Below are 24,265 nucleotides of genomic sequence, written 5' to 3'. Positions count from 1 at the left end.
TTGCCATGGGCAGCGGTACGGTCTGTGTGGGTTTTGGAGGGCCTGGTGAGCGGGTGTTGCTCAATGGAGCCTTTCCCACACACCGTGCAGCGGAAGGGCCTCACCCTGGGTGGGTCCATTTGTGAATGGGGAGATACGATCTAAAGCTAAGGCTTTTCAGGCACCTAGAGTGCTGATCTGGACTCCCCCCCAGGCCTTCTGAGACCCTGCTCTTGGCTAGAGCTTTCCACACAGCTATATGGTTCCTTCACCACAGGAGTCTCCTGATGTTCAATAAAATCCAAGATCATAGAATCATAGAATATCAGGGTTGGAAGGGACCTCAGGAGGTCATCTAGTCCAACCCCCTGCTCAAAGCAGGACCAATGCCCAACTAAATCATCCCAGCTAGGGCATTGTTAAGCCGGGCCTTAAAAACCTCAAAGGAAGGAGATTCCACCACCTCCCTAGGTAACCCATTCCAGTGCTTCACCACCCTACTAGTGAAAAAGTTTTTCCTAATATCCAACCTAAACCTCCCCTACTGCAACTTGAGACCATTACTCCTTGTTCTGTCATCTGCCACCACTGAGAACAGCGGAGCTCCATCCTCATTGGAACCCCCCTTCAGGTAGTTGAAGGCTGCTATCAAATCCCCCCTCACTCTTCTCTTCTGCAGACTAAACAAGCCCAGTTCCCTCGGCCTCTCCTCATAAGTCATGTGCTCCAGCCTCCTAATAATTTTCATTGCCATCCGCAGGACTCTCTCCAATTTGTCCACATCCCTTCTGTAGTGGGAGGGCCAAAACTGGACACAGTACTCCAGATATGGCCTCATCAGTGCCGAATAGAGGGGAATAATCACTTCCCTTGATCTGCTGGCAACGCTCCTACTAATGCAGCCCAGTATGCCATTGGCCTTCTTGGCAATGAGGGCACACTGCTCATATCCAGCTTCTCGTCCACTGTAATATCCAGGTCCTTCTCTGCAGAACTGCCTCTTAGCCAGTCAGTTCCCAGCCTGTAGTGGTGCATGGGATTCTTCCATCCTAAGTGATATGAATATGGCATAACGAAGGTATGTTTTATGCAAGATGGCTCATGTGAGGTATCATTGGAAAGGTTATGATATACTGACTATGATTATCCTATTTGTATACATGTATCATTTCTGTATCTGAAGTTAGGAATATTGACTATGTAACAATTACAACTGTGTTTACACCTGGGGAATGCCCACCAGACAGTAGGCAATCAGCCTGAATGGGCCATTAAGGAGAACAATAGGACTTTGAAGATACTAATCTCGCACCTTCCTGAGAAGCTTCCTGGGATGTTGCTTTGACACTGCAGGGTCATGTGAGCGTGTCACCTTGTACGGGACATCATCTTAGACTGCTAGTATTTTTCCACTAGTGGGGGTGGGGATCAAACTGGGAAACAAAGGATTCCTGCTATATGTAAATCCTATTTAAGGCTGGGGAGTGAGTTAATCAGGGTCAGTTCTTCACTGAATCCCAGCCCAAGATGACTGCTAAAAACACCTAAAACTGAACTGGGGAAGAACTGGACCCAGGCTAGGAGTGTGAAAGGAATAGCTGGAATTCTAAGCTCCAAGCAAAAGAAGTTTGTCTTCAAGAATCTCTGCAACCTGCTTAAAACAACATTTAGGGTGAGAAATTACTACTTGTAGCTGGTTTCTTTGGTGTAGTAAGCTTAGTTTGTGTGTTTGCTTTATTTGCTCAGTAATCTAATTTGATCCATTTGCTATTCCTTATAATCACTTAAAATCTATTCCTTGTAATTAATAAATGTTTGTTTTCTATAAACCAGTTTGTGCAATTCAGAACGGGGGGGGGGGGGCTGGGGGGGACGCTATGCATATCTTCCTCCACATTGAGGGAGGGGGTGATTTTCCTGAGCTTACGCTGTACAGAATTCTGGGTTTGCACCCCAGAGGGGGGGGTGCACTTGAGTCCTGGGCAATCCCCAAGCTGAGTCTTCCCACACAGAGCTGATTTCAGTGTCTGTGTCTTCCTGCAGCTGGGCATGTCCCTACCTGTGCATGTGCGTGCTAGAGGAGGCTTGCGGGCCTGGCACAGCAGGACAGGGTGAGGGAGCCCAGGCTGGTGGAATGGGTGGTCTCACTGGGACCCCAGTATGTCAGGGGGCACCCCGGAGTGGATGGCAATCCATCACAAGGAGATTTTCCAAAGGGTAGAGCAGGAAATGACCCATGGGAGTTCAGAGAAACAGCAGACTGACAGGACTGGAAAGATCCCCAAGGAATCTGCTCGGCATAAGAGGTTGCAGTGAACTCCTTGTTCTGGAGGACGCTCACATGGAAGAGAGGCCACGTATCTCCACGGATCCTGGGCAAAGGCAGAGGGATCTCTTGGAACATGCCAAAGTCCTGACTCTGGAGGTAGCTAAGGATCCTTGCTGTGCACTGCATGCGAGTATCTATGCATCAGGAACAGTCAACATGGATTCACCAAGGGCAAGTCATGCCTGACCAACCTGATTGCCTTCTATGATAACTGGCTCTGTGGATATGGAGAAAGCAGTGGTTGTGTTATATCTTTACTTTAGCAAAGCTTTTGATATGGTCTCCCACAGTATTCTTTCCACCAAGTTAAAAAAAGCATGGATTGGATGAATGGACTATAAGGTGGCTAGAAAGCTGGCTAGATTGTCAGGCTCAACAGGTAGTGATCAACGGCTCCATGTCTAGTTGGCAGCCGGTATCAAGCGGAGGGCCCCAGGGGTCAGGCCCTGTGCTTGTTCTCTCATGCAGCACTGGCTTGCTGTATCTCCTGCAACTTGTCATCCTGAGCCTTCTTCATTCTCCTTCTTATCTGGCGCAGACATTCCATGGGTGAGTAGAGGGAGGCCCTGAAGGCTGCAACCGTAGCAGCTGCAGAGAAAACACACAGAGGTTCCGTTGTCAATATCTGGAGGCAGATCCTCAGCTGCTGAAAACCAGTGTAGCTCCACTGCATTCAATAGGACTCTGACAATTTACACCAGTTGAGGATCTGGCCCTTAGAATGCATCCATATTAAGGAAGCACAGGAATGAGTTAGGGAGGAGAACCTAGAACTGATGGAAGGAAGATGAACCAAGACAAAATTAGATTGGATCTCACCTTATTATCCTCTAGGTGCTTACAATTTTTTTAATCATTTGTTCCAGTATCTTGCCAGAGATCAAAGTAAGGCTGACTGTCTATAATTCCCCTGATCCTCCTTTCCCCCCTCTTTAAAGATAGGTTCTCTGTTTGCCCTTCTCCAGTCCTCTGAACCTCACCCATCCCAGGCGCTCTCAGAGACAATCACCAGTGGTTCAGAGATGGCTTCACCTAGCTCCTTAAGTACCCTAGTGTGCATTGAATCAAGCTCTGCCACCTTGAATACATCTCACTTATTTAAATAGTCTTTACCCTGGTTTTTCCTACTCTGGCCTGGTTTCCTTCCCCCTGAATATTAATATTAATATTAATTATTTAATCTGGTCACAATTAACCTTTTTAGAGATGATTGAAGCAAAAAAGGTATCAAACACTTCAGCCTTCTGTGCCATCTGATAAAATTTCCTTCTGTGTCATTAGCTCTCCTTCCCTATTAAGTAATGGACTTGTACGTTTCTTTGTCCTTGTCTTGCTTCTAATGTATTTATAGAACCTCTTTGTCCTGCCTTTTATGTCCCTTGCTAGCTGTGACTCATTTTGTGCCTTACCCGTTCTGATTTTGTCCCAGCATGCTTGTGCTGTCCTTTTGTAGTCATTCTTAGCAATTTGTCCACGTTTCCTCTTTTTACTGCTTGATTTTCGGGTCATTAAAGATCTCCTGAGGTAGCCATATTGGCCTCGTATTATTCTACCTATCTTTCCTTCACATCAGGATAGTTTGCCATTGTGCCTTTAATATTGTCTCTTTTACAAACTGCCAACTCTCCTGAACTCCTTTTTCCCTTAGATTGTCTTCCTGTGGGACCTCCTTACCTACACATTCCCTGCCTTTAGTGAAGTCTGCTTTTCTGAAGCCATTGCCTCTGTTCTGCTGCTCTCACTCCCTTCCTGCCTTGAGAATAATGACCTCTGTCCGTGGTCATTTTCACCCAAGCTGCCTTCCACCTTCAGATTCTCAACCGGTTCCTCCCTGTGAGTCAGAATCAAATCTAAAATAGTGCTCCCGGGGTACATCTGCCACCTTCTGAAACAATCTATGAGAGCTGTATTTAATTTAACCGGAGGAGCGGCGTTTCATGCTTAAAAGCAATTTTAGGGATGTCTGAGAAATGTGACGGGAGCTTTAGATCCTGTGTAGAAGACGGGGGGCACCAGTGCCGGAAGTGTGGCCCTGCTTCCTGCTCCTCTTTTCCCCAAGGATCTGCCCCCTGGCTAGGCTGGAAGCCAGGGCTGGGTCATGGTAAGAGCCGCCCAGGGAGCCCAGGCAGCCGTGGGGAGCTCTGGATCCTCCACCTGCCTTGCGTGCAGGGCCAGGATACCCGAGAGCAGCCCCTGGCCATGTCCCCACCCCCCCCTGGGCACATTGCCCAGGGTAGATGGAGGGTCCGGGGCTCCTTACCATGGCTTGTCTCTGTCTCTGGCCTGGCCAGGGGTGGGACCTCGGGGAGAAGAGGAGGAGCAGGGGGCAGGACTCTGCGGCGAGGGGGGACTAATTTAAGGCCCATCTCAGGCCCCCACTGGGAAAAGAGAGGTGCTTTGTGGTGGGAGAGCTGATCACCCTGCTGCGAAGCGCAGCCCCTACTGCTCCGTACCTGTCCGAGGCAGGAGGGACAGGCGGAGAGGCGCCCTCAGGGGAGCAGACAGATGTGTCGCTGAGCAGTGGCCTATGTGAGTTAAGCTGCAGTCCAGTTACCACGTCCACATCACAAAACCCCGCCATTAGCTAACTGGGTCCCTTGGCAGTCTGCGTTTAAGGGGGATCCTTTGTTCAGGTAAAATGCACGTTACCATCTACCTTAAAATGGGTCGGTTGGTCCCCTGAGGTCGCAGGGCAGTTGCCTCGTTGCATTTCTCCATCCAAGCGGGACATTGTGCCGTGTTTTATTATGGCACGAGGACACAAGTGTCATGGGGAAATTACGTTGTCCTGGGAGACAAACTGCTTGGAATGTCTCCTGCTCTGTAACAGGGTGAGGCCACCTCCTGTGCACCCCCTTGTGGCCAATGGCCGCTCAGGGGCAACGTGCCTCAGTTGCCATCTTCCTCAGGCCCTCAGACTCCACTCACTGGGTCAGTGCTGGAGATGTGGCTCAGCCTTCTGGCCAAGCCACAAACAAACAAGTCCAACCGAAAAGTCCCAGCAAACAAAGGGTTCTTCTGCCCCTCATGGGTTTTTCTTCAGTCTGCCCTCTGGGCCCTGTTCTTAATCCCTTTCTGGGCTACCTCTGAGTCTTCGCCCTGCTCCAGTAGAGAGCTCTCAGCCCCCAGGCTAGCTCCACTGGCATCCTGTCTGCAGACGCTGGCTTCGGGCCTTCTCCAGCAGGGGTCGGGCAGCCAGCCCACTTCCTGTGACTCCTCTCCCAGCCTGAGCTCTCCCAGTCCTTGGAAAAGGCCCAGGTGTCCATTAAAGCATCAGAGGACCCCTCTAGTCCCACCCCCTCAGGCTGGGAAGCAGCTAACGAATTATGGGTATGGCTACACTGCAGCTGGGAGCGTGCCTCCCGGCCCGGGGAGACAGACTCATGCTAGCGCCGCTCAACGGAGTGGCTACAAAGAGCAGTGTGGACTTGGCGGCATGGATGGCGGCCACCCAAGCTCAGACCCGGGGGGTCTTGGACACCGGTGGCTAGTCGGAGCTGCCGCCTGTGCAGCAGCAGCCACGTGGCTATTTTTCGCACGCTAGCTCCAGTAGAGGAAGAGGTATGATATAGCAGAGGACGTAGCATAACATTTTACAGGAAAGGGAAAATGAGGCACCAAGCGACTAAGGCCAAAATATTCCAACTTGGGTAGCTAAAGCAGACCCCTGTATCCATATTAAAGCACTTCATAAGTAGCCTCGTTTGCAGACAGGCCCAGTACTCAGCAACTCCCCCTGAAATCAATAAAATACAATCTAGTGCAGGGGTAGGCAACCTATGGCACAGGTGCCGAAGGCGGCACACGAGCTGATTTTCAGTGGCACTCACACTGCCCTGGCCCTGGCCACCGGTCCGGGGGGGGGGGGGGGCTCTGCATTTTAAATTAACTTTAAATGAAGCTTCTTAACCATTTAAAAAACCTTATTTACTTTACACACAACAATAGTTTAGTTGTATATTATAGACTTCTAGAAAGAGACCTTCTAAAAACGTTAAAATGTATTACTGGCCCGCGAAACCTGAAATCCGAGTGATAGCTGAAGACTCGGCCCAGCACTGCTGAAAGGTGCCGACCCCGGGGCTAGTTCCATACCATTCAGCACTCAGGTTCGAAAGGTCTGGCCTAGCTGGTCTACCCAAGGTCACACAGTGAGTCAGTTACAGAGCTAGGAATGAAACCGAGCTCTCCTGACTCCCAGCTCTGGATTTCACCACCAACACCCTCCTCCCTGCTCCCTTCAGACAGACGTCATGTCTGAAGACTGCACAGTGTGTTCTTCTGTTGCTAGATAATCTCACACGAGAGCCTCTCCCACTGCTGAGGGCTCCGGGGCTGACACTTCTGAATCACAGGCTCTCCCCAGGTACTCACCTGGCGCCCAACACCTGAACACCTCACGCTCTGTAATGTATTTATCCTCACAGCCCCCGGGAAGGTCGGGATGTGCTACTAGAATTGTTGTACAGATGAGGAACTCAGGCCTGCCTGGAGGGGTTGGGTTTCTGTCCAGGAATCGGGCTTGGCAGGAATCAGTCTCATGGCAGGAATTGGGCTCACCTTCTCTGTGGCTGGTGTCAGAGTCCTGAGTCCCAAAGAGATCCTGGCTTTTCTGGCCTCCTCGTTCTCATCCTCTGATGAGTTTTGCTGGGCATCCTCAGGGGGCCGGGAGGGAGTGGGAAGCAGGGTGCACAGCCTTCCTGGGTTGGGTGCTAGTACAATTGTGCAAAACTGTGCACAACCGGTTGAAAGACCTCACCGTACTCATAGAATTGTTACCAATGGGTCACTGTCAAACTGAGCGGATGTATCTAGTGGGGTCTGTAGGGGTCTGTCCTGGGTCCGGTACTAGTCAATATTTTCATTAGTGACTTGGACAATGGAGTGGGGAGGATACTTATGAAATTCGCAGATGGCACCAAACTGGGAGGGGTTGCAAGCACTTTGCAGGACAGGATTAGAATTCAAAGTGACCGTGACAAATTGGAGAATTGGTCTAAATTCAACAAGATGAAATTTAATAAAGACAAGTGCAAAGTACTTCACTTAGGAAGGAAAAATCAAATGCACAACTACAACATGGGGGAAACTGACTAGGTGGCAGTGCTGCTGAGAAGGATTTGGGGATTATACTGGGTCAGAAACTGAACATGCGTCAACAATGTGATGCAGCTGCCAAACAGGCTAAGATTGTTCTGTGGTGTATTAACAGGAGTGTCATAGGTAACACACGGGAGATCACTGTCCCACTCTGCTTGGCACGGTGAGGCCTCAGCTGGAGCACTGTGTCCAGTTCTGGGTGTCACACTTTAGGGAAGACATGGACAAATTGGAGAGAGTCCAGAGCAGAACAACAAACATGATAAAAGTTTTAGCAAACTTGATCTATGAGGAAAGGTTGAAAAATGGGGCATCTTTAGTCTTGAGAAACGAAGACTGAGGAGGGACTTGATAAGTGTCTTCAAACATGAGAAGGGCTGCTATAAACAGGGCAGAGCTCAATTGTTCTCCATGTCCGCTGAAGGTAGGACAAGAAGTTTAATCTGCAGCAAGGGAGATTTAGATTAGACATCAGGAAAACCTAATTCTCAGGGTAGTTAAGCTCTGGAACAGGCTTCCAAAGGAGGCTGCGGAATCCCTGTCACTGGAGGTTTTTAAGAACAGGTTGGACAAACCCCTGTCAGGGATGGTCTAGAAGTTTTTTTGGTCCTGCCTCTGCGCAGAGGGCTGGACTTGATGACTTCTCAAGGTGCCTTCCAGCCCAGCATTTCTATGATTCTATAAAAATCTTGTCCATCTCCACAAAAAATTGACAGGTCACATTGCTACTACCAGTATCCCTGGTTTTAATGTAAGTCTGACTGAGCTGTTTGCCCTTTATCCGACATTGATTGGTGTCCTGGTTCTGGCCCCTCACAGTCATCTGCTTAGCCATGGCCACAAAAAGATCTCTGTTCTGGTTGGCTGGCCACCAGAGCTTCCTGTACCGATGCCTCTCCACAGATGTGATGAGATCAGGGGCGGCTCCAGGCCCCAGCATGCCAAGCGCGTGCTTGGAGTGGCACGCCGCGGGGGGCACTCTGCCGGTCGCCAGGAGGGCGGCAGGCGGCTCCGGTGGACCTCCCGCAGGCGTGCCTGCGGAGGGTCCGCTGGTCCTGCGGCTTTGGTGGAGCATCCGCAGACACGCCTGCGGGAGGTCCACCGGAGCCGCGGGACCGGCGACTGGCAGAGCGTCCCCCGCTGCGTGCCGCTGTGCTTGGGGCGGCGAAATGGCTAGAGCCGCCCCTGGATAAGATTCAGGGTCTCAGCACGGTTCCAAGCAGCTGCTCAAGGCATGCTGTAGAGGCTTCTGGAGTAATATCACAGCAAGGTGGATATACTCAAACCCAGGAGCAAAGGGGCAAAGTCTGGCCCCATGCCGGTTTTAAATGGAGGACAGGACATCTGGTCAATGGGACACCAGAGCAGTAACTGAAAGGAAGCCAGTCTGGTCCGGTACAGCATACCGACAAAAGCTGGCACGGCGTACCAGACCAGCTTCCCCAGGCTGGCGATTTAAAGGGCCTGGGGCTCCCAGTGATTTAAATTGCCACCAGAGCCCTGCTGCTGGAGCCCTCAGGTAGTGGAGGTGGCCAGAAGCCGCGGGGTTCGGGTGGTGATTTAAAGGGCCCGGGGCTCTGCTGTTGTAGTGGCGGCCGGGAGCCCCGGCCCTTTAAATCACCGCGGGAGCACCGGGCCACCGCTGCTACCCCGGGGGCTCTGGCAGCAGGGCTCCAGGGGCAATTTAAAGGGTGCGGGGATCCGCTGCAGGAGTGGTGGCTGGAGCCCCAGGCCCTTTAAATGGCCCCTGAGCCCTGGGGCTCCTGCCACCTCTGCAGCTGGTAGCTCTGGCGGTGATTTAAAGGGCCCGGGGCTCCCAGCCACCGCTACTGCAGCCCCAGGCCCTTTAAATCTTAACTATTAATGATCCAGATCCTGAACTGTGCTTTGGATGCTTGCTCCTGGGGCTGTCTGTGTTCAGCTAGTCATGGCCCCAAGGGGCCAGTCCGGTAGCCGGGGATCAGCATAACACAGGGATGCCTGTGCCACCCCCTGTTTTCTTGGCTATGTTCTCTGCTAAGATGGGGGCACGTAAGAATCATTAGGTTGGCTTTATGCCCCCAAGCTGCCTCCCTTATACAGGGCTTCACAAGCCATAGTTAATCCCTCCTGGCATCCCCCTGAGGTGAGAGGCAGGTGGAATTCGCTCCATTTCTCAGGGGGAGGAAGTGAGGCACACAGAGCTTAAGTGATGTGCCCAAGGCCGCAAAGTGTTGTGTTGCCGAGCCAGGATCAGGAGCCGGCTTAGCTCCCAGCCCCATGCTCAGGATCCACCTCTCTCTAATGGAGCCCCCAACAACATGAGACTGAGCTCCACACACAACATGTCTGGGCCCAGGGACTGCTTTCTGCTGCAGCTGGGGTGGCGTGACTTCCCATCATGTGCAGACAGGGCTTTGGGGCTGATGCCACCTACTGAGAGCCCCAGACCTTGGTCCCACCAGGACAGAGAGGCCTGGCTTGGAGGGGTGGCAGGGACTGGGAACACTGGAGGCTTTACCTGACAGTAGTGTGGGACCCAGAGGTCTGTTGGCAGGAGCCCAGCTTCATCGCTGTCCTGGTGCCGCAGGCCGAAGATCCAGGCTACCCCAGAAGAGGGTAAACTGGGTGATCATTGGGGGGCCTGGAAATCTGTTTGCAGAATTTGCATTTTTACAGAGAATCTTTAGATTTTACATTGTGTAAAAAAAGAAAAGCCGGTGTTAACGAGTCACTATTTGTTCCTGACAGCACCAGTGTCGCCGACTGAATGCACCTCCCCCTTCTGGGGGTGAGTTTTGAAAGCACTTTGAATGTACAACAGAGCCCTGTTTATCCACTTGGACTGGGCCCGGATGGAGAACCCAAACTTGGGATAATCAGGAGAACTGGCAAAGACCTTTCAACCCTTTACTTTTTGATGGGGGGGGGGTTGGGGCTGACTGCTCCAGCCCCAGTCACCGTCAGCCCAAGGCGGCTGGTGGTTCGGGTCATACAGGAGCCGGATAATGGAGACTTCCATCAGTGGGGTTCTCCTGTACACAGGGCCGCCTGGGGCAGAAGGACCCCCTGCTGTGGGTCTTCGGGGCACTTTGGCGGTGGGTCCCGGAGCGGAAGAAGCTCCAGGGGCCCGGGCCCCGTGAGTTTTCTGGGGCCCCCGGAGAGAGTGAAGGACCTAGCTCCAGGGGCCCCCAAAAAACTCTCGTGGGGCCCCTGCGGGGCCCGGGGCAAATTGCCCCACTTGCCCCCCCCCCCCCCCCCCGGCAGCCCTGCCGGTACATCAGGACACGTGTTCAGCAGGGATACTGGTGTCTAGACATTTGTGGCTGGGGAAACTCAAGTTCACTTTAAACCTGGAAAAACGTGGATTTTTATGGGTGACTTTGGGGGGTTTTGTCACGGAAGATCCGGATCCCTAGTGATCCGGTCTAGCACGGCTACGGGCCGCCTGGTGATCCGGGTTAGCGCTGCTAGGCCCGCCTGGTGCTCCGGGTTAGCGCTGCTCGCGCCGCCTGGTGCTCTGGGGGTGGATTATCCGGCCCAGAGGCATTGCCGTGACCCGGGCTCGGTGCCATGGCCGCATGCCCGGAGCGCGCCCCGCCGCGCCGCTTTGTGTCCACACTCGTGCGGGCAGATCCGGAGACATCTCGGGTTCCGCGCGGCTCCGTCCCCTCCCCGCTCGCCAGCCTTTGTCTCCCTCCGCCCCCGGCCCCTCCCCAGCTCCAGTTCCAGCCGGAGCGCGTCTGAGCCCGGCCGCGGCTGCCCCGGGGAGCGGAGCCGCGAGCGCAGCAGGACGGGGGGACCCCCCAGCTGGAGCCGGGGCGCGCCGCGAGGAGCCCTGGCCGCTTGGGCCGCTTCCAGCCCAGCCTTCCCCGCGCCTGCGGCCCGGCCGCCGGCACAATGCCGGGAGGGGCTTTGGCTCAGGTAGGATATTCCACAATCAACTTCCCTTGTGCGGCTATGGAGCGGGGGGGGGGGGGGGGGTGCGCAGCGCCCGCTGCTCGCCGGGGCCGTTACCCTCTGCACCAGGTGCACCAGGGGTGCGCGCAGACGTGTCCGGAGAGCCCGGAGCGCGGTACCCTGATGCACACGCAGCCTGGCTGGCTCCTGTGGCCACGGCGGCTGAGCCATCGCCCGAGCTCTTTAACTAAAGAAGTGACAGTAACAATTTCTTCCTTCCTTCCTAGCCGATGGGGGGAAAGAGCTTGATTTATTTAATTGCGGGGGGGGGGGGTATATGTGTGTGTGTTGGTGCATATGTTTGTTGATGTGAAAAACTTCTTAGGGGACAAATAATGGAACCGTTCTAAGGCTACCAGCAGGATTTGAACCTAGGTGCTTCAGAACCAAAATTGGAGAGGCCACTACTTGAGCCGAAGGGGCAGCACTATTAGATGGTAGCAGTAGCAGGCTATTATCCTCTATGCAAACCTGCCACTAGTAGGAGAGGCAGCACACTTCATAAGCATATTGCATTAGGACGTGGTATGAGTTTTGCGTGGGGTATGCACTGGGGCAGAAGACTGGTGCATACTCAGTACAAGAGAGGATATCAGATGAATCTGCAAGACACTGGGGAGAGAGTGGTGAGTAGGTGTCAATGCAACTGGGGGAATTATAATTCCCTGGGTCCATGTGAACCGAAACGGCTGGAAACAGAAAAAGGGAGGCAGCCAAACAGGAATAATCAGTCTGTGAAAGCGAAAGATAAGGGCAGGAGAAAGTCAGGACGACCTTGCGGCAGCTACCCAGGGGTTGTCTCTGGAGTTGAGTTAATAACTGGGTTTGAGTCAGGGGCCAAACCGGAACAGCCAGAAAAAACTCCGGTTGGCTTCACACCAAAACTGAATTTAAAAAAAAGGTTCTCAGCAGAATGAACAAACACAAAATTTTATCTGGGTCCAACTAAAGATCTCAAATGTTGATTGGAAACAACATTTGGTCTGGAAAAAGTCATTTCAGAACAAACTCACCAAATGCTTCAAAATGTTTTGCCATTTCTGAAATGTTCATTTTGGTTTTTTGTCCAAAACTATTCATTGATTTTGACCCACATTCATAAGTCATTTTCGTGCCCGGAAAAATGCCTTTTCCAGCAAATTCACTGTTTGCCAAAAATAGGTTGCCTGGGTCTAGTTGTCTCCCAGCACTTCTTGTGCCAAGCGGAGAGGGGACCTCCAAGCCATCCTGCACTTCGAAATGGCCTGGACCCATCTGAGTAGGCCACCCCATCACAGGAGCTAAGAGGAATAAGGACGACTTTGAAAATTGTGGTGATTTGGGGTAACAAAAAAACGCTGTAGGAAAAGGTAAGGCTGGGAGTGAATGCAGGGGATGAAATCATTGAGGGCTCGACAATGGCTCGCCTAATAACGTGCTGCTTAAATCTGGTCATTGGTAAGAAAATGACCAAAGAGGAGGTGTGGTCGTGTAGGCTGGAGCTGTGGATGGACAGCAGGAGACGGGATACATGCAAAGAGCCAGAATACATACAAAGCAGCTCCTCCAGATAACAGGCATTGTAAAGCTTCAAAGGAATTCGCTAATGACCCTGCAGGCTGAGCAGACAGGAAGAAGGTAGATCGTGGCACGTGGAAAAAGCGAGAAATCCTAGCGATCACTGTGTGGTTTGTCACACTTGAATCTCTAGCAATGTCTATCAGTATATGGATAGATATCGATGGTAGCCTAGAGGCTGCAGTCGAGATCCGGACCTAGGGTGACCAGACAGCAAATGTGAAAAATCGGGATGGGGTGGGGGGTAATAGGAGCTTATATAAGGAAAAGACCCAAAAATCGGGACTGTCCCTATAAAATCAGGACACCGGGACACCCTATCCGGGCCCCATTATGCCAGGTGCTGTGCAGACGGGTGGCAAGAGATGGTCCCCTCCACTGGAGGTTATAGTCTAAGTAGACAATGGGTGGGAGGGGAAACAGACAGGAGGTGCTTTGCCCAAGGTCACGCACCGTGCTGCCAGGAATAGAACCCAGATCTCCTTCATCTCAGTCCAGTTCTCTCCCACTAGATTACACTACCTTTCATCACCAGCAGGAATGTTAAGAGTTAAAAGCCCTGTAAGCAACTGGAGATTGGCGGAACCATGAGCAACAAGAACCAGCCACGCCAGACGAATGTAATTGCTTTTATTCTGATGGACTCACACAAGTAGTGGCTGTCGGGAGAGCCGTAGCAGCAATGGAATTAGACGCTTAAGTAGTGGCTGTCGGGAGAGCCGTAGCAGCAATGGAATTAGACGCTAAGGGAGCCTAAGTGCAGGGCCTCACGAAATCTTAATTTTACCGCTAATTGGCACTGGCTGGACACCGCCACCGGGGTATGGCTTGGAACCTGGGGGCGCGGTGGGGTGGGGTTATAAATGAAAATGAAGGGGAATGAGTGACTACGCCGGGTGGAGCTGGAGAGAGATACCCAGGAGGGTTTTGCTGGGCTTGATTTTAGGCTGGGTTTTAGTTACTGTGTGTTTCATGATCTGGAACACGAATCGCATGCACCAATGGCACTGCAGTGGGAAGCCTTTTCAACGCCAGGGAGGACATGGGAGGCTATGAAGGGGCCTAGAGAGGTCGGAAGGCTGGGCTGGAACGCCACAACGGCCAGGGACGAGTGGTGGCTGAAGCAGCAGGTGCTGAGGGTATGGTGCTTGTTATTGCAGGTCCCGGTGACGTTCGATGACGTCGCCATCTATTTCTCCCGGGAGGAGTGGGAGATGCTGGCAGACTGGCAGAAGGAGCTGTACCAGGAGGTGATGAGGGAGAATTATGCAAATCTGATTTCTCTGGGTAAGGATCAGCCTTCATTGTTTTACTGGGTGCAGCAGGATCATTGCAATCCCTGGGCTATCTTTAGTCTATTATTATTTATTTGTTTGTTTTACAGTAACCCCTAGGGGCAACCAATCCAGGATCAGAGCCCCACAGTGCCAGGTGCTGTACACATTGGCTTTAAAAAGCTAGTCCTTGCTCCACGGAGCTCCCCATTCTAGGATAAGTCTTGCCTAGTAAGCGTGCAGTGGCCCAGATCATCAGTTGAGGCAAATGTCCGTAGTTCCATTGACGTCAATAGAGCTATACTGATTGTCACCAGCTATGGATCCGACCCCTGACATGACACCGCTGGGGAAAGACAGTGTGCTCCTGAGGGACAGTAACAGATGACCACCCCCGAGTGACACTGCACCCCATGCTGCTCCAGCCTTCACCCTCAAACCTCTTGCATGTGGGAAACACAGGCCTTTCTAATGCTGCTCTCTCTGATGTGGGCTTCCGGTGGGAACCGCTCTGCAGCAAAGCAGGACACGGAAAGCGGACACGCGCATTCCCAGCAGCCCTCAGTGCAGCTCTGTTCTCAGTGGAATGAGTCTCAAGCAGAAGCAGGTCATTGCTCAGTTTCCCTGAATCAAGGGAGAGAAATTCACCCCTGGGCATAGGGCCAGCACATGGCTGAAGCACCAGACACGTCCCGCTCGTGGTAGGGGAGTAGACTGCTATAAAGCCGCAAATCAGGAGGAGGAGGTATTTTTAGAACAAATAGCAAAAGCATCCAGAGGACAAATCCCGGTGGTGACGGGGGAATTTAACTCCCCAGAGAGCTGTTGGCAAGGCAGTACGGCAGGACACAGGCTCTCCAAGCAGCTCGGAATGTGCTGGGAACAACTTTTTGTTTCTGAAAGTGGAGGAAGTAACTAGGGGGCTGCCATTTTAGATCTGATGCATGATTTGTTTGCATGATTTATCCCTATCATATAAGTGGCTAATAATAAAAACAGCCCCCCGAGCCCGGCGCCCCCCAGGCCTAGCACTCCAGGCTGTCGCCTGGGTCACCTGCCCCTAAATCCGGGCCTACCACAGAACACCCTGCCATAACAAAGGAAGGGGAGTATGTACTTTGTTGTGGGTGGGCAAAAAAACCCCAGACTTTGAGAGTTTGCAGGAAAACACGAAATCTCTTGTCAGTTTACTAAGAGTAGCCAATTCGGGAAATTGCTGATTGTTTTGTTTGAGTTTCTCTTTCCTAGCCGTGTGTGTCTCCCTCACTCTGAATCCGGTGTAATACACCAGCTCATCAGGGCCGAGAATCCCACTCCCAGATTGTGTTGTTCGGTGACATCACATACGCGCACTCAGTCACTGGTGAATCACTTTGCTGTCAGGGCCGTGAACAGGTTTTCCCTAAAATGTTTGTTGAAAAGCAATAATAATCCTGACACATAAACAACTTGAATAGGATGTTTCAAAGTTCTAAAATCGGTGCCTAGAGACCAATCTGGCTGCCTCTTTAGTGACCTGAACATCAAAAAGGACTTGCACAAAAAGAGGAAACATGGACAAATTGCTAAGGATGACTGTGAAAGGGCAGCACAAGCACGCTGGGACAAAATCAGAACGGCTAAGGAGCAAAATGAGTGATAACCTGCAAGGGACATAAACGGCATTAAAGACATTCGGTAAATACGTCAGCAGTAAGAAAACACAAAGGAAAGTGTAGGTCCATTACTTAATGGGGAAGGTTTTGCGTCAGTCTTCACCAAAAAGGTTAATAACGACCAGATGTTTAACACAATTAATATTAACATCAGGGGACAGGAACACAAGCAGGAAGAAGGGAAGAACAGGTTAAAGCCTATTTAGATAAGTGAGATGTATTCAAGTCAGCTGAGCTTGATGAAATTCACACTAGGGTACTTAAGGAACTAGCTGAAGGAATCTCTGAACCACCGGGGATTGTTTTTGAGAACTCCTGGAGGACGGGTGGGGTTCCAGAGGGCTGGAGAAGGGCAAACAGAGCCGATATAAACCAGTCAGCCTAATTTCGATACCTGGAAACAGGGCCGCCCAGAGGGGGGGGCAAAGGGGGCAATTTGCCCCGGGCTCCGCAGGGGCCCCCAAGAGAACAGCGGAGGCTCCCGCCTCCGCCCCTCTCCTGGAGCCTCAGTGCATCAAGCGGCGTGTCTCCGCCGGGGCCCCTGAGCCCCGCCCCGCTCAGAGCCGTGTGGGGAGGGGCGGGGCTGGGAGCTCCGGGCTGAGCTCAGCTCCCTCCGCTCGGCGTGGAGCTCCCAGCCCCGCCCCCTTACCACGCGGCTCTGAGCGGGACGGAGCTCAGGCCCCGCCGGCCACATGCTGTGGCTGTTCCGGCGAGGCGCTGAGACTCTGGGTGAGGAGGGAGCCGGGGGTAAGAGGCTGGGGCCGGGGCCGGGGGGGAAGCGGGACCTGCCGCCGAAGCGCAGCCCGGTCTTCGGCGGCGGGGGGGCCCTTCCGTTCCGGGACCCGCCGCCGAAGTGCCCCGAAGACCCGCGGCGGGCCCCCCCCCCCGCCGAATTACCGCCGAAGACCGGGCTGCACTTCAGCGGCGGGTCCCGCTTCGGCGGTAATTCGGCGGCGGGGGGCTCCCGCCACGGGTCTTCGGGGCACTTCGGCGGCGGGTCCCGGAACGGAAGGGCCCCCCGCCGCCGAAGACCCCGGGCCCCCGGAATCCTCTGGGCGGCCCTGCCTGGAAAGATACCGGAATAAATTATTAAACAATCAGTTTGTAAGCCTCTAGAGGATGTGAAGGTGATAAATAATAGCCAACATGGATTAGGCAAGAACATAGCATGCCAAACCAATCTAATTTCCTTCTTCGATAGGGAAATCTGCCTAGTGGATGGGGGGAAGCAGTAGATGTGATATATCTTGACTTTATAAAGGCTTTTGAGACATCCCTTGTGACATTTTCATTAGCAAACTAGGGAAATGTGTCTAGATGAAAGGACTATAAGGCGGGTGCACAACTGGTTGAAATACTGTACTCAAAGATTAGCTATCAGTGGTTCACTATCAAGCTGGGAGGGTGTCTCTAGGGGGGTCCTGCAGGGATCGGTCCTGGTCCTGGTACTAGTCCTGCGGTCAACAGGATAATGGAGTGTAGAGTGTGAAATGTACAGATGACACCAAGCTGGGAGGGGTTGCAGGCACTTTGGAGGTCAGGATTAGAAATCAAAACAACCTTGACAAACTGGCTGAAATCAACAAGACAAAATTCATTAAAGACAAGTGCCAAGTACTAAACTTAGGAAGGAAAAATCAAATGCACAGCTACAACACGGGGAATCACTGGCTAGGCAGTAGTATTGCTGAAAAGGATCTGGAGGTTGTACTGGATCAAACTGAACTGAATATGAAAGACACAAGGTGGGTGAGATAGTATCTTTTATTGGACTAACTTCTGTTGCTGACAGAGACAAGAAGTTGGTCCAGTGAAAGCTATTCCCTCACCCACCTTGTCTCTCTAATATCCTGGGGCCAACATGGCTACACACATCCCGCTCTGCTCAGCACTGGTCGGGCCCCAGCTGGAGTCCTGGGTCCAGTTTTGGGCACCACAATTTAAGAAAGATGTGGAAAAACTGGAGTGGGTCCAGGAGAGCGACAAAATGATGAAAGGTTTAGAAAACCTGACCTACGAGGAAAGGTTGAAATAATTGACATGTTTAGTCCCGAGAAGACAGGGGCAGGGGAAGCGGGAGGGACCTGGTAGTAAAAAGTTGTTATAAAGAGAACCGTGATCAGTGGTTCTCCTTGTCCACTGAGGGCAGGGCAAGCGGTAGCAGGCTGCGTGTGCAGCCAGGGAGATTTACGTTAGACGTTAGGAAAATCATTCTGAGGCTGGCTCAACCCTGGAACAAGAGACCTCAGGAGGTTGTAGAATCCCCATCATTGGAGGTTTTTAAGATCAGGTTTGACAAACATCTGTCCGGGATAGTCTGGGTCTACTCAGTGTGGGGCTGGATTAGATGAATTCTCGAAGTCCCTTCCAGCCTGACATCTCTATGATTCAGGAAAGTGTATGCTGGCTTGAGTGGGACTTATGTGGTGCCTCAGCCACACGCTGGCATCCCGGACAGGGTAAATTTCACCCTTTCGAAATCACTTTAAGATTGTTGCTGAAAAATCTACCTTCTGCTCTTACTATGGACGACTTTGAGCGGTCAACAGGCATGTGAACAAGGGGGATCCAGTGGACATAGTGTACTTAGATTGCCAGAAAGCCTTTGACAAGGTCCCTCTTTGACAAAGGCTCTTAAGCAAAGTAAGCGGCCCTGGGATAAGAGGGAAGGTCCTTTCATGGATCAGTAACTGGTTAAAAGACAGGAAACAAAGGGTAGGAATAACTGGTCAGTTTTCAGAGTGGAGAGAGGTAAATAGAGGTGTCCCTCAGGGGTCTGTACTGGGCCAGTCCTATTTAACATATTCATAAATGATCTGGAAAAAGGGGTAAACAGTGAGGTGGCAAAATTTGCAGATGATACAAAACTACTCAGGATAGTTAAATCCAAAGCTGACTGTGAAGAGCTACAAAGGGAATCTCACAAAACTGGGTGACTGGGCAACAAAATGGCAGATGAAATTCAATGTTTATAAATGCAAAGTAATGCACATTGGGAAACATAATCCCAACTATACATATAAAATGATGGGATCTAAATTAGCTGTTACCATTCAAGAGAGAGATTTTTGCATCATTGTGGATAGTTCTCTGAAAACATCCACTCAATGTGCAGCGACAGTCAAAAAAGCAAACAAAATGTTGGGAATCATTAGGAAAGGGATAGATAATAAGACAAAAAATCATATTTCCTCTATATAAATCCATGGTACCCCCACACATCTTCAATACTGTGTGCAGATGTGGTCGCCCCCTCTCAAAAAAGATATATTGGAATTGGAAAAGGTTAAGAAAAGGGCAATAAAATGATTAGGGGTATGGAACGGCTTCTGTGTGAGGAGAGATTAATAAGACTGGGACTTTTCAGCTTGGAAAAGAGACGGCTAAGGGGGGATATGACAGAGGCCTATACAATCCTGAGTGGTGTGGAGAAAGTAAATAAGGAAGTTTTATTTACTCCTCATAACACAAGAACTAGAGGTCACCAAATGAAATTAATAGGCAGCAGGTTTAAAACAACCAAAAGGAAGTATTTTTTTACACAATGGATAGTCAGTCTGTGGAACTCATTGCTAGACGATGTTGTGAAGGCCAAGACTGCAACAGGATTCAAAAAAGAACTAGATAAGTTCATGGAGGATAGGTCCATCAGTGGCTATTAGCCAGGCTGGGCAGGGATGGTGTCCCTAGACTCTGTTTGCCAGAAGCTGGGAATGGGCGACAGGAGATGGATCACTTGATGATTCCCTGTTCTGTTCACTCCCTCTGGGGCACCTGGCATTGGCCACGGTCGGAAGACAGGATACTGGGCTAGATGGACCTTTGGTCTGACCCAGTCTGACCGTTCTTATATTCTTATAACTCTCCAAACATTGGGGCCAGGCTCATTCCCGATGTTCAGGGAAGCCAGTGGAGCGACTCCAAGGATACATGTGAGTCTAGGATTGTCCTTATCCGAGAGATGGTTAAGAGATGCCTAGATCACAATCTCAGAGAAGAGATTTTTGATAGTAGATGCCTCTTTAACCTAGCAGACAGAGGCCGAATGGTAGGTGAAGCAAGAGAAGTTCAGGTTGTAAATAAGTCAGACATTTTGTAACAGGCTGGGTACTTAACTGTTGGAATAACTGACCTAGGGATGTGATCATTTCACCATCACGTGAAGGCTTTAAATCAAGGCAATGTCACGCTAAGAAAGATGCGTTAGCTGGCCCAGAAGTTATGGTCTGGACGTAGAAATCACTGGGTGAAATTTTCTGGCTTGTGTTCTGTAGGAGGTCAGACTGGAAGATCAGAATGGTCCCTTCTGGCCTTAAAATCTATGACTCGTTACCACCATCCCATCCATAAGTAATGCCTAGACTCTTTTCTCCATCCAGCAGGGGACTGGCCCAGGCAGAGAAGCAAGAAGAAAAATGAGGAGGATTGTGTTGAAAAGTTGGAAGCCCCGGAGCTGCCGACTGGAAACAGTTTGGCCAACGGCTCAGAGAAGGCAAAGAACTGCAGCACTCAGAGCGTCCGTGTCCCAGAGCCAAGCAGCGAGGAAGGCAGCTGGCTGGGGCAGCCGGTTGAAGGTGGAAGAGGGAACAGCCAGTGCATGCGGCCCAGTGGGAACCAGGCGCCCAAGAAAAGGGCGAGGCCACACAAGTGCGACGAGTGCTGGAAAAGCTTCACCTGGAGATCGGAGCTGGTTCAGCACCGCAGGACCCACACTGGGGAGCGGCCGTATAAGTGCGCTGAGTGCGGGAAGGGCTTCAGCCAGCACGTCAACCTGACCATCCACCAGCGTATCCACACCGGCGAGCGGCCCTACCGGTGCGGCGAGTGTGGGAGGGGCTTTACCCAGCATATCAACCTGACCCTGCACCAGAGAATCCACACTGGGGAGCGCCCGTACCAGTGCGGTGAGTGCGGAAAAAACTTCATCCGCAAATCCAACCTGGCCAAGCACCAGAAGATCCACACGGGCGAGAAGCCTTTCCAGTGCGCCCAGTGTGGGAAGAGCTTCGTGCACAAGTCCGGCCTGGTGTCGCACCACAGGACCCACACGGGGGAGCGGCCGCACCAGTGCGAGGCATGTGGGAAGCGCTTCGGCCACAAGTCGGGCCTGCTCTCGCACCGGAAGACCCACACGGGCGAGCGGCCTCACCAGTGTGCCCAGTGCGGGAAGAGATTCCGGCATAAGTCAGGCGTAGCCTCACACCAGAGCACCCACACGGGCGAGCGGCCTCACCAATGCTCCCAGTGCGGCAAGCGGTTCTCCCGCACCTATGAGCTCATCTCCCACCAGCGCCTGCACACGGGGGAGCGGCCCTACCCATGCGCCGACTGCAACAAGAGCTTTGTGCGCAAATCCAACCTGGTGAAGCACCAGCGCGTGCACACGGGGGAACGACCCTACCAGTGCGACCAGTGCGAGAGGAGCTTCTCCCAGAGGTACGAGCTGGTGGCTCACCAGATCACCCACACTGGGGAGAGCCCCTATACTTGTGCCCAATGTGGGAAGATCTTCAGCCAGAAGTCGAACCTCGTGAAGCACGAGCGCATCCACACTGGCGAGAGTCCCTTCCCCTGCACCCAGTGTGGGAAGAGCTTCAGCCAACGTGCCAACCTGGTCAAACACCAGCGGATCCACACCGGGGAGCGGCCGTTCCAGTGCGCCCACTGTGGGAAGAGCTTCAGCCAGAAGTGCGAGCTCGTGTCGCACGAGCGGATCCACACTGGGGAGCGGCCGTTCCAGTGCGCCCACTGCGGGAAGAGCTTCAGCCAGAAGACGAGTCTGATCACTCATCAGAGGAGCCACGTGGATCAGCGACTGAGTGAATGTGCCTAGGGCGGTGCCCTACCGTCCAGCTCTGTCTGGCACCCCAGCTGATGCCAATGGGGGGCTGACGTGCAGGTCGAGGGGGGTGCATGGCTCTGGGTATGGATCCATCAGTAAATATCTTCTCACCTACCAGGGAGCAAACAAGGGAGGAATTGGGGCTCTCAAGTGGGGACAGCTTGAGATTTCCAAACATGTCCCAGAAAGAGTTTAAACGGCTCCTTGCATTGCCCTTGTCAGGAGAGGGGGGATATTTCAATCCTTCCAGTTAACACAGAGACCGTGTCAGACTCACTAAGGCTCGGCAGTTCGGGAAACACCATGTAATTGTCGAGAAGTCCAGAAAAGGTCTGGCAAAGCAGGAACCATGTTGAACAGCAGAGTGTTCCCCCAGGAGAAGAGGGGACAGGTTCAGAAGACACAGGGCTGATTCAAACCTTGGGTTTTCCAAATGGCTGATGATTCATAGATTCATAGACTCTAGGTCTGGAAGGGACCTAGAGAGGTCATCGAGTCCAGTCCCCTGCCCTCACGGCAGGACCAAATACTGTCTAGACCATCCCTGATAGACATTTATCTAACCTAACCTATGATGAACCTTCTGAGCTTGACTGATCCTCAGGAAGACTGTAGGATGGGGATATGGAGTGGTAGCCCCCTCATCTGAACCCTCAACTAATGGGAACATGGAGGGCTGGAAGGGGCGGAGAATGGTTAATGGGGTATGAAGAATAGCTGGTCAAATAATATTCAGCAAATATATGATGTGGTTCTTGCTGAACAATGAATCAAAGAAATAACTTTTTGAAGTGTTCGTTCAGCTGCTGAAAACTGTTCCTCAAAGAAATTATTTGGGGACAGGTTCACAAAGGTGTTTAGGTGCGTAAAGGTGCCGATAGGTGCTGTTGTCAATCTCATTAGCACCAAGTGAGTCAGGCACCCCACTCCCCTTGACTCTCAGTGGTATCTCTGGCCCAGGTCCTCAAAAGTAGTGACGCACCTAACTCCCAGGGGGTGTTTACTTGGAGGATCTGGCTGGAGGCGCCTAACCTGCTTAGGAGCTTTTGAAAATTCTCGTAGGCGCTTAGCTGCATCTCTAGACACCGAAATGCTTTTCTAAATCTGGCTGTTGACCAATAACAGCAAAGGCCAGTGAGTAATGCTGAATCCATTTTCCTGTTCTGCTCCCAGACACAGTTCTGTTTCTGAGTGGCAGGTTTAAACGCATCCTGCTGCGTGGGCGATCAAAAGCCATTATTCCTGATGCTTTTTCTGTGGTGAGTATGAAATAATGTCATGCACCAACAGTGAGAGGGGCTTGTTGAGCGAACAGGCCTCTTCCGGCTCTAGATTCTGTTCAATAAACTGGTGATTTTAATCTGTTTCCTGCTGGATCGGAGCCCATATATCAATAAGCCAACGGCATCATTGGCACCTCCATTAGCAGGTGAAGCAGAGAGATCAAGCGCGAAATCAGCATGAAGACTGCACTACCATTGGACCGCTACATGTGGGGTGAAATCGTGGCCCCTTTGAAGCCAATGGGAGTTTTCCCATTGATTTCGATGGGGCCAGGATTTCACCCTTGCTCCTTTGGAAAGGGCAAAGCAACGGTGAATATAGTAATCCAGAGTAGGGAACGATCCTGCATGGTTCCCCTTTGGATTGGGTGACTGAACAGATCTTCCATTTCTAATCAGTGTTCCTCCAGATCAGGGCTAAGATACATTACTCAAAACTATCCCGATAATAGTTATTTCCTGGAGGCTGAATTGATTAAATTTATCCCAATTACTTCATATATATGAACTCGTTCTTTCAAAAACATCAGTAAAGGAGGACACTGCCCTGATTATGTGGAAATATATTTGCTATGACATGGCTAAGACCATGAAACCGTGTGTTCTGATAGCCTCCTCTCCAGTGTGGTCCTCACACATCACCCATTAACTGAGAGACTCTTTTCAGAACCATTGTTTTAAATCAGGGGTAGGCAACCTATGGCACGTGTGCCGAAGGCAGCGGGTGAGCTGATTTTCAGTGGCACTCACACTGCCTGAGTCCTGGCCACCAGTCCGAGAGGTTCTGCATTTTAATTTAATTTTAAATGAAGCTTCTTAAACATTTTAAAAACCTTATTTACTTTACATACAGCAATAGTTTAGTTATATATTATCGACGTAGAGAAAGAGACCTTCTAAAAACATTAAAATGTATTACTGGCACACGAAACCTTAAATTAGAGTGAATAAATGAAGACTCGGCACACCACTTCTGAAAGGTTACCGACCCCTGTTTTAAATGAACGGTATCAACCAGATTTAAACTGGTGTCTTCTTTAGCCCAAGGAGGAAGTTACGTTTATCCAGACAGATCAGAAGAAAATATAACACAGTGGCCTCAAGCTTGTAAAACTGCCTCTCAGGCTGGTATTCCTCTCTCCGCTCCTCACACGTGATCCGATGCACCTCTTCAATGAATGCTGTTTCCTTTTTGTTTATGCCCTGATCTAATTGTTTCAATTATGTACCATATAAAAAAGCCTCCCCCATTTTAATAGGTGCCCTTTAAAAGCACAACGTGTAGTTCAAAGGTAGGAGAATTCTTC

At 51.4% G+C, this 24,265-nt stretch overlaps 1 protein-coding gene across 4 annotated transcripts; it reads left to right on the top strand.

Annotated features, from left to right (window-relative positions):
• The first annotated feature begins 10,988 nt into the window (after positions 1-10,988).
• On the top strand, positions 10,989-23,746 carry LOC123363147 (gastrula zinc finger protein XlCGF57.1-like). 4 transcript variants are annotated; one of them, XM_045004017.1, is made up of 3 exons: positions 10,989-11,311; positions 14,065-14,191; positions 20,213-23,746. In XM_045004017.1, exons 1-3 carry the CDS (start codon positions 11,288-11,290, stop codon positions 21,664-21,666), a joined length of 1,605 nt encoding a protein of 534 aa, XP_044859952.1. In that variant the 5' UTR covers positions 10,989-11,287; the 3' UTR covers positions 21,667-23,746. The 4 variants fall into 4 exon arrangements, with proteins under 4 accessions (XP_044859952.1, XP_044859951.1, XP_044859950.1 ...); XM_045004016.1 differs by lacking the exon at positions 10,989-11,311 and adding an exon at positions 11,665-13,524; XM_045004015.1 differs by lacking the exon at positions 10,989-11,311 and having other exon boundaries at positions 13,812-14,191; positions 20,216-23,746.
• Positions 23,747-24,265: the final 519 nt, after the last annotated feature.

This window comes from Mauremys mutica, chromosome 2, assembly GCF_020497125.1.
Source record: "Mauremys mutica isolate MM-2020 ecotype Southern chromosome 2, ASM2049712v1, whole genome shotgun sequence".
Taxonomy (NCBI): Eukaryota; Metazoa; Chordata; order Testudines; family Geoemydidae; genus Mauremys; species Mauremys mutica.
The sequence above is the reverse complement of the archived record's forward strand: the minus strand, read 5'-3'. Positions and strand labels throughout refer to the sequence as shown.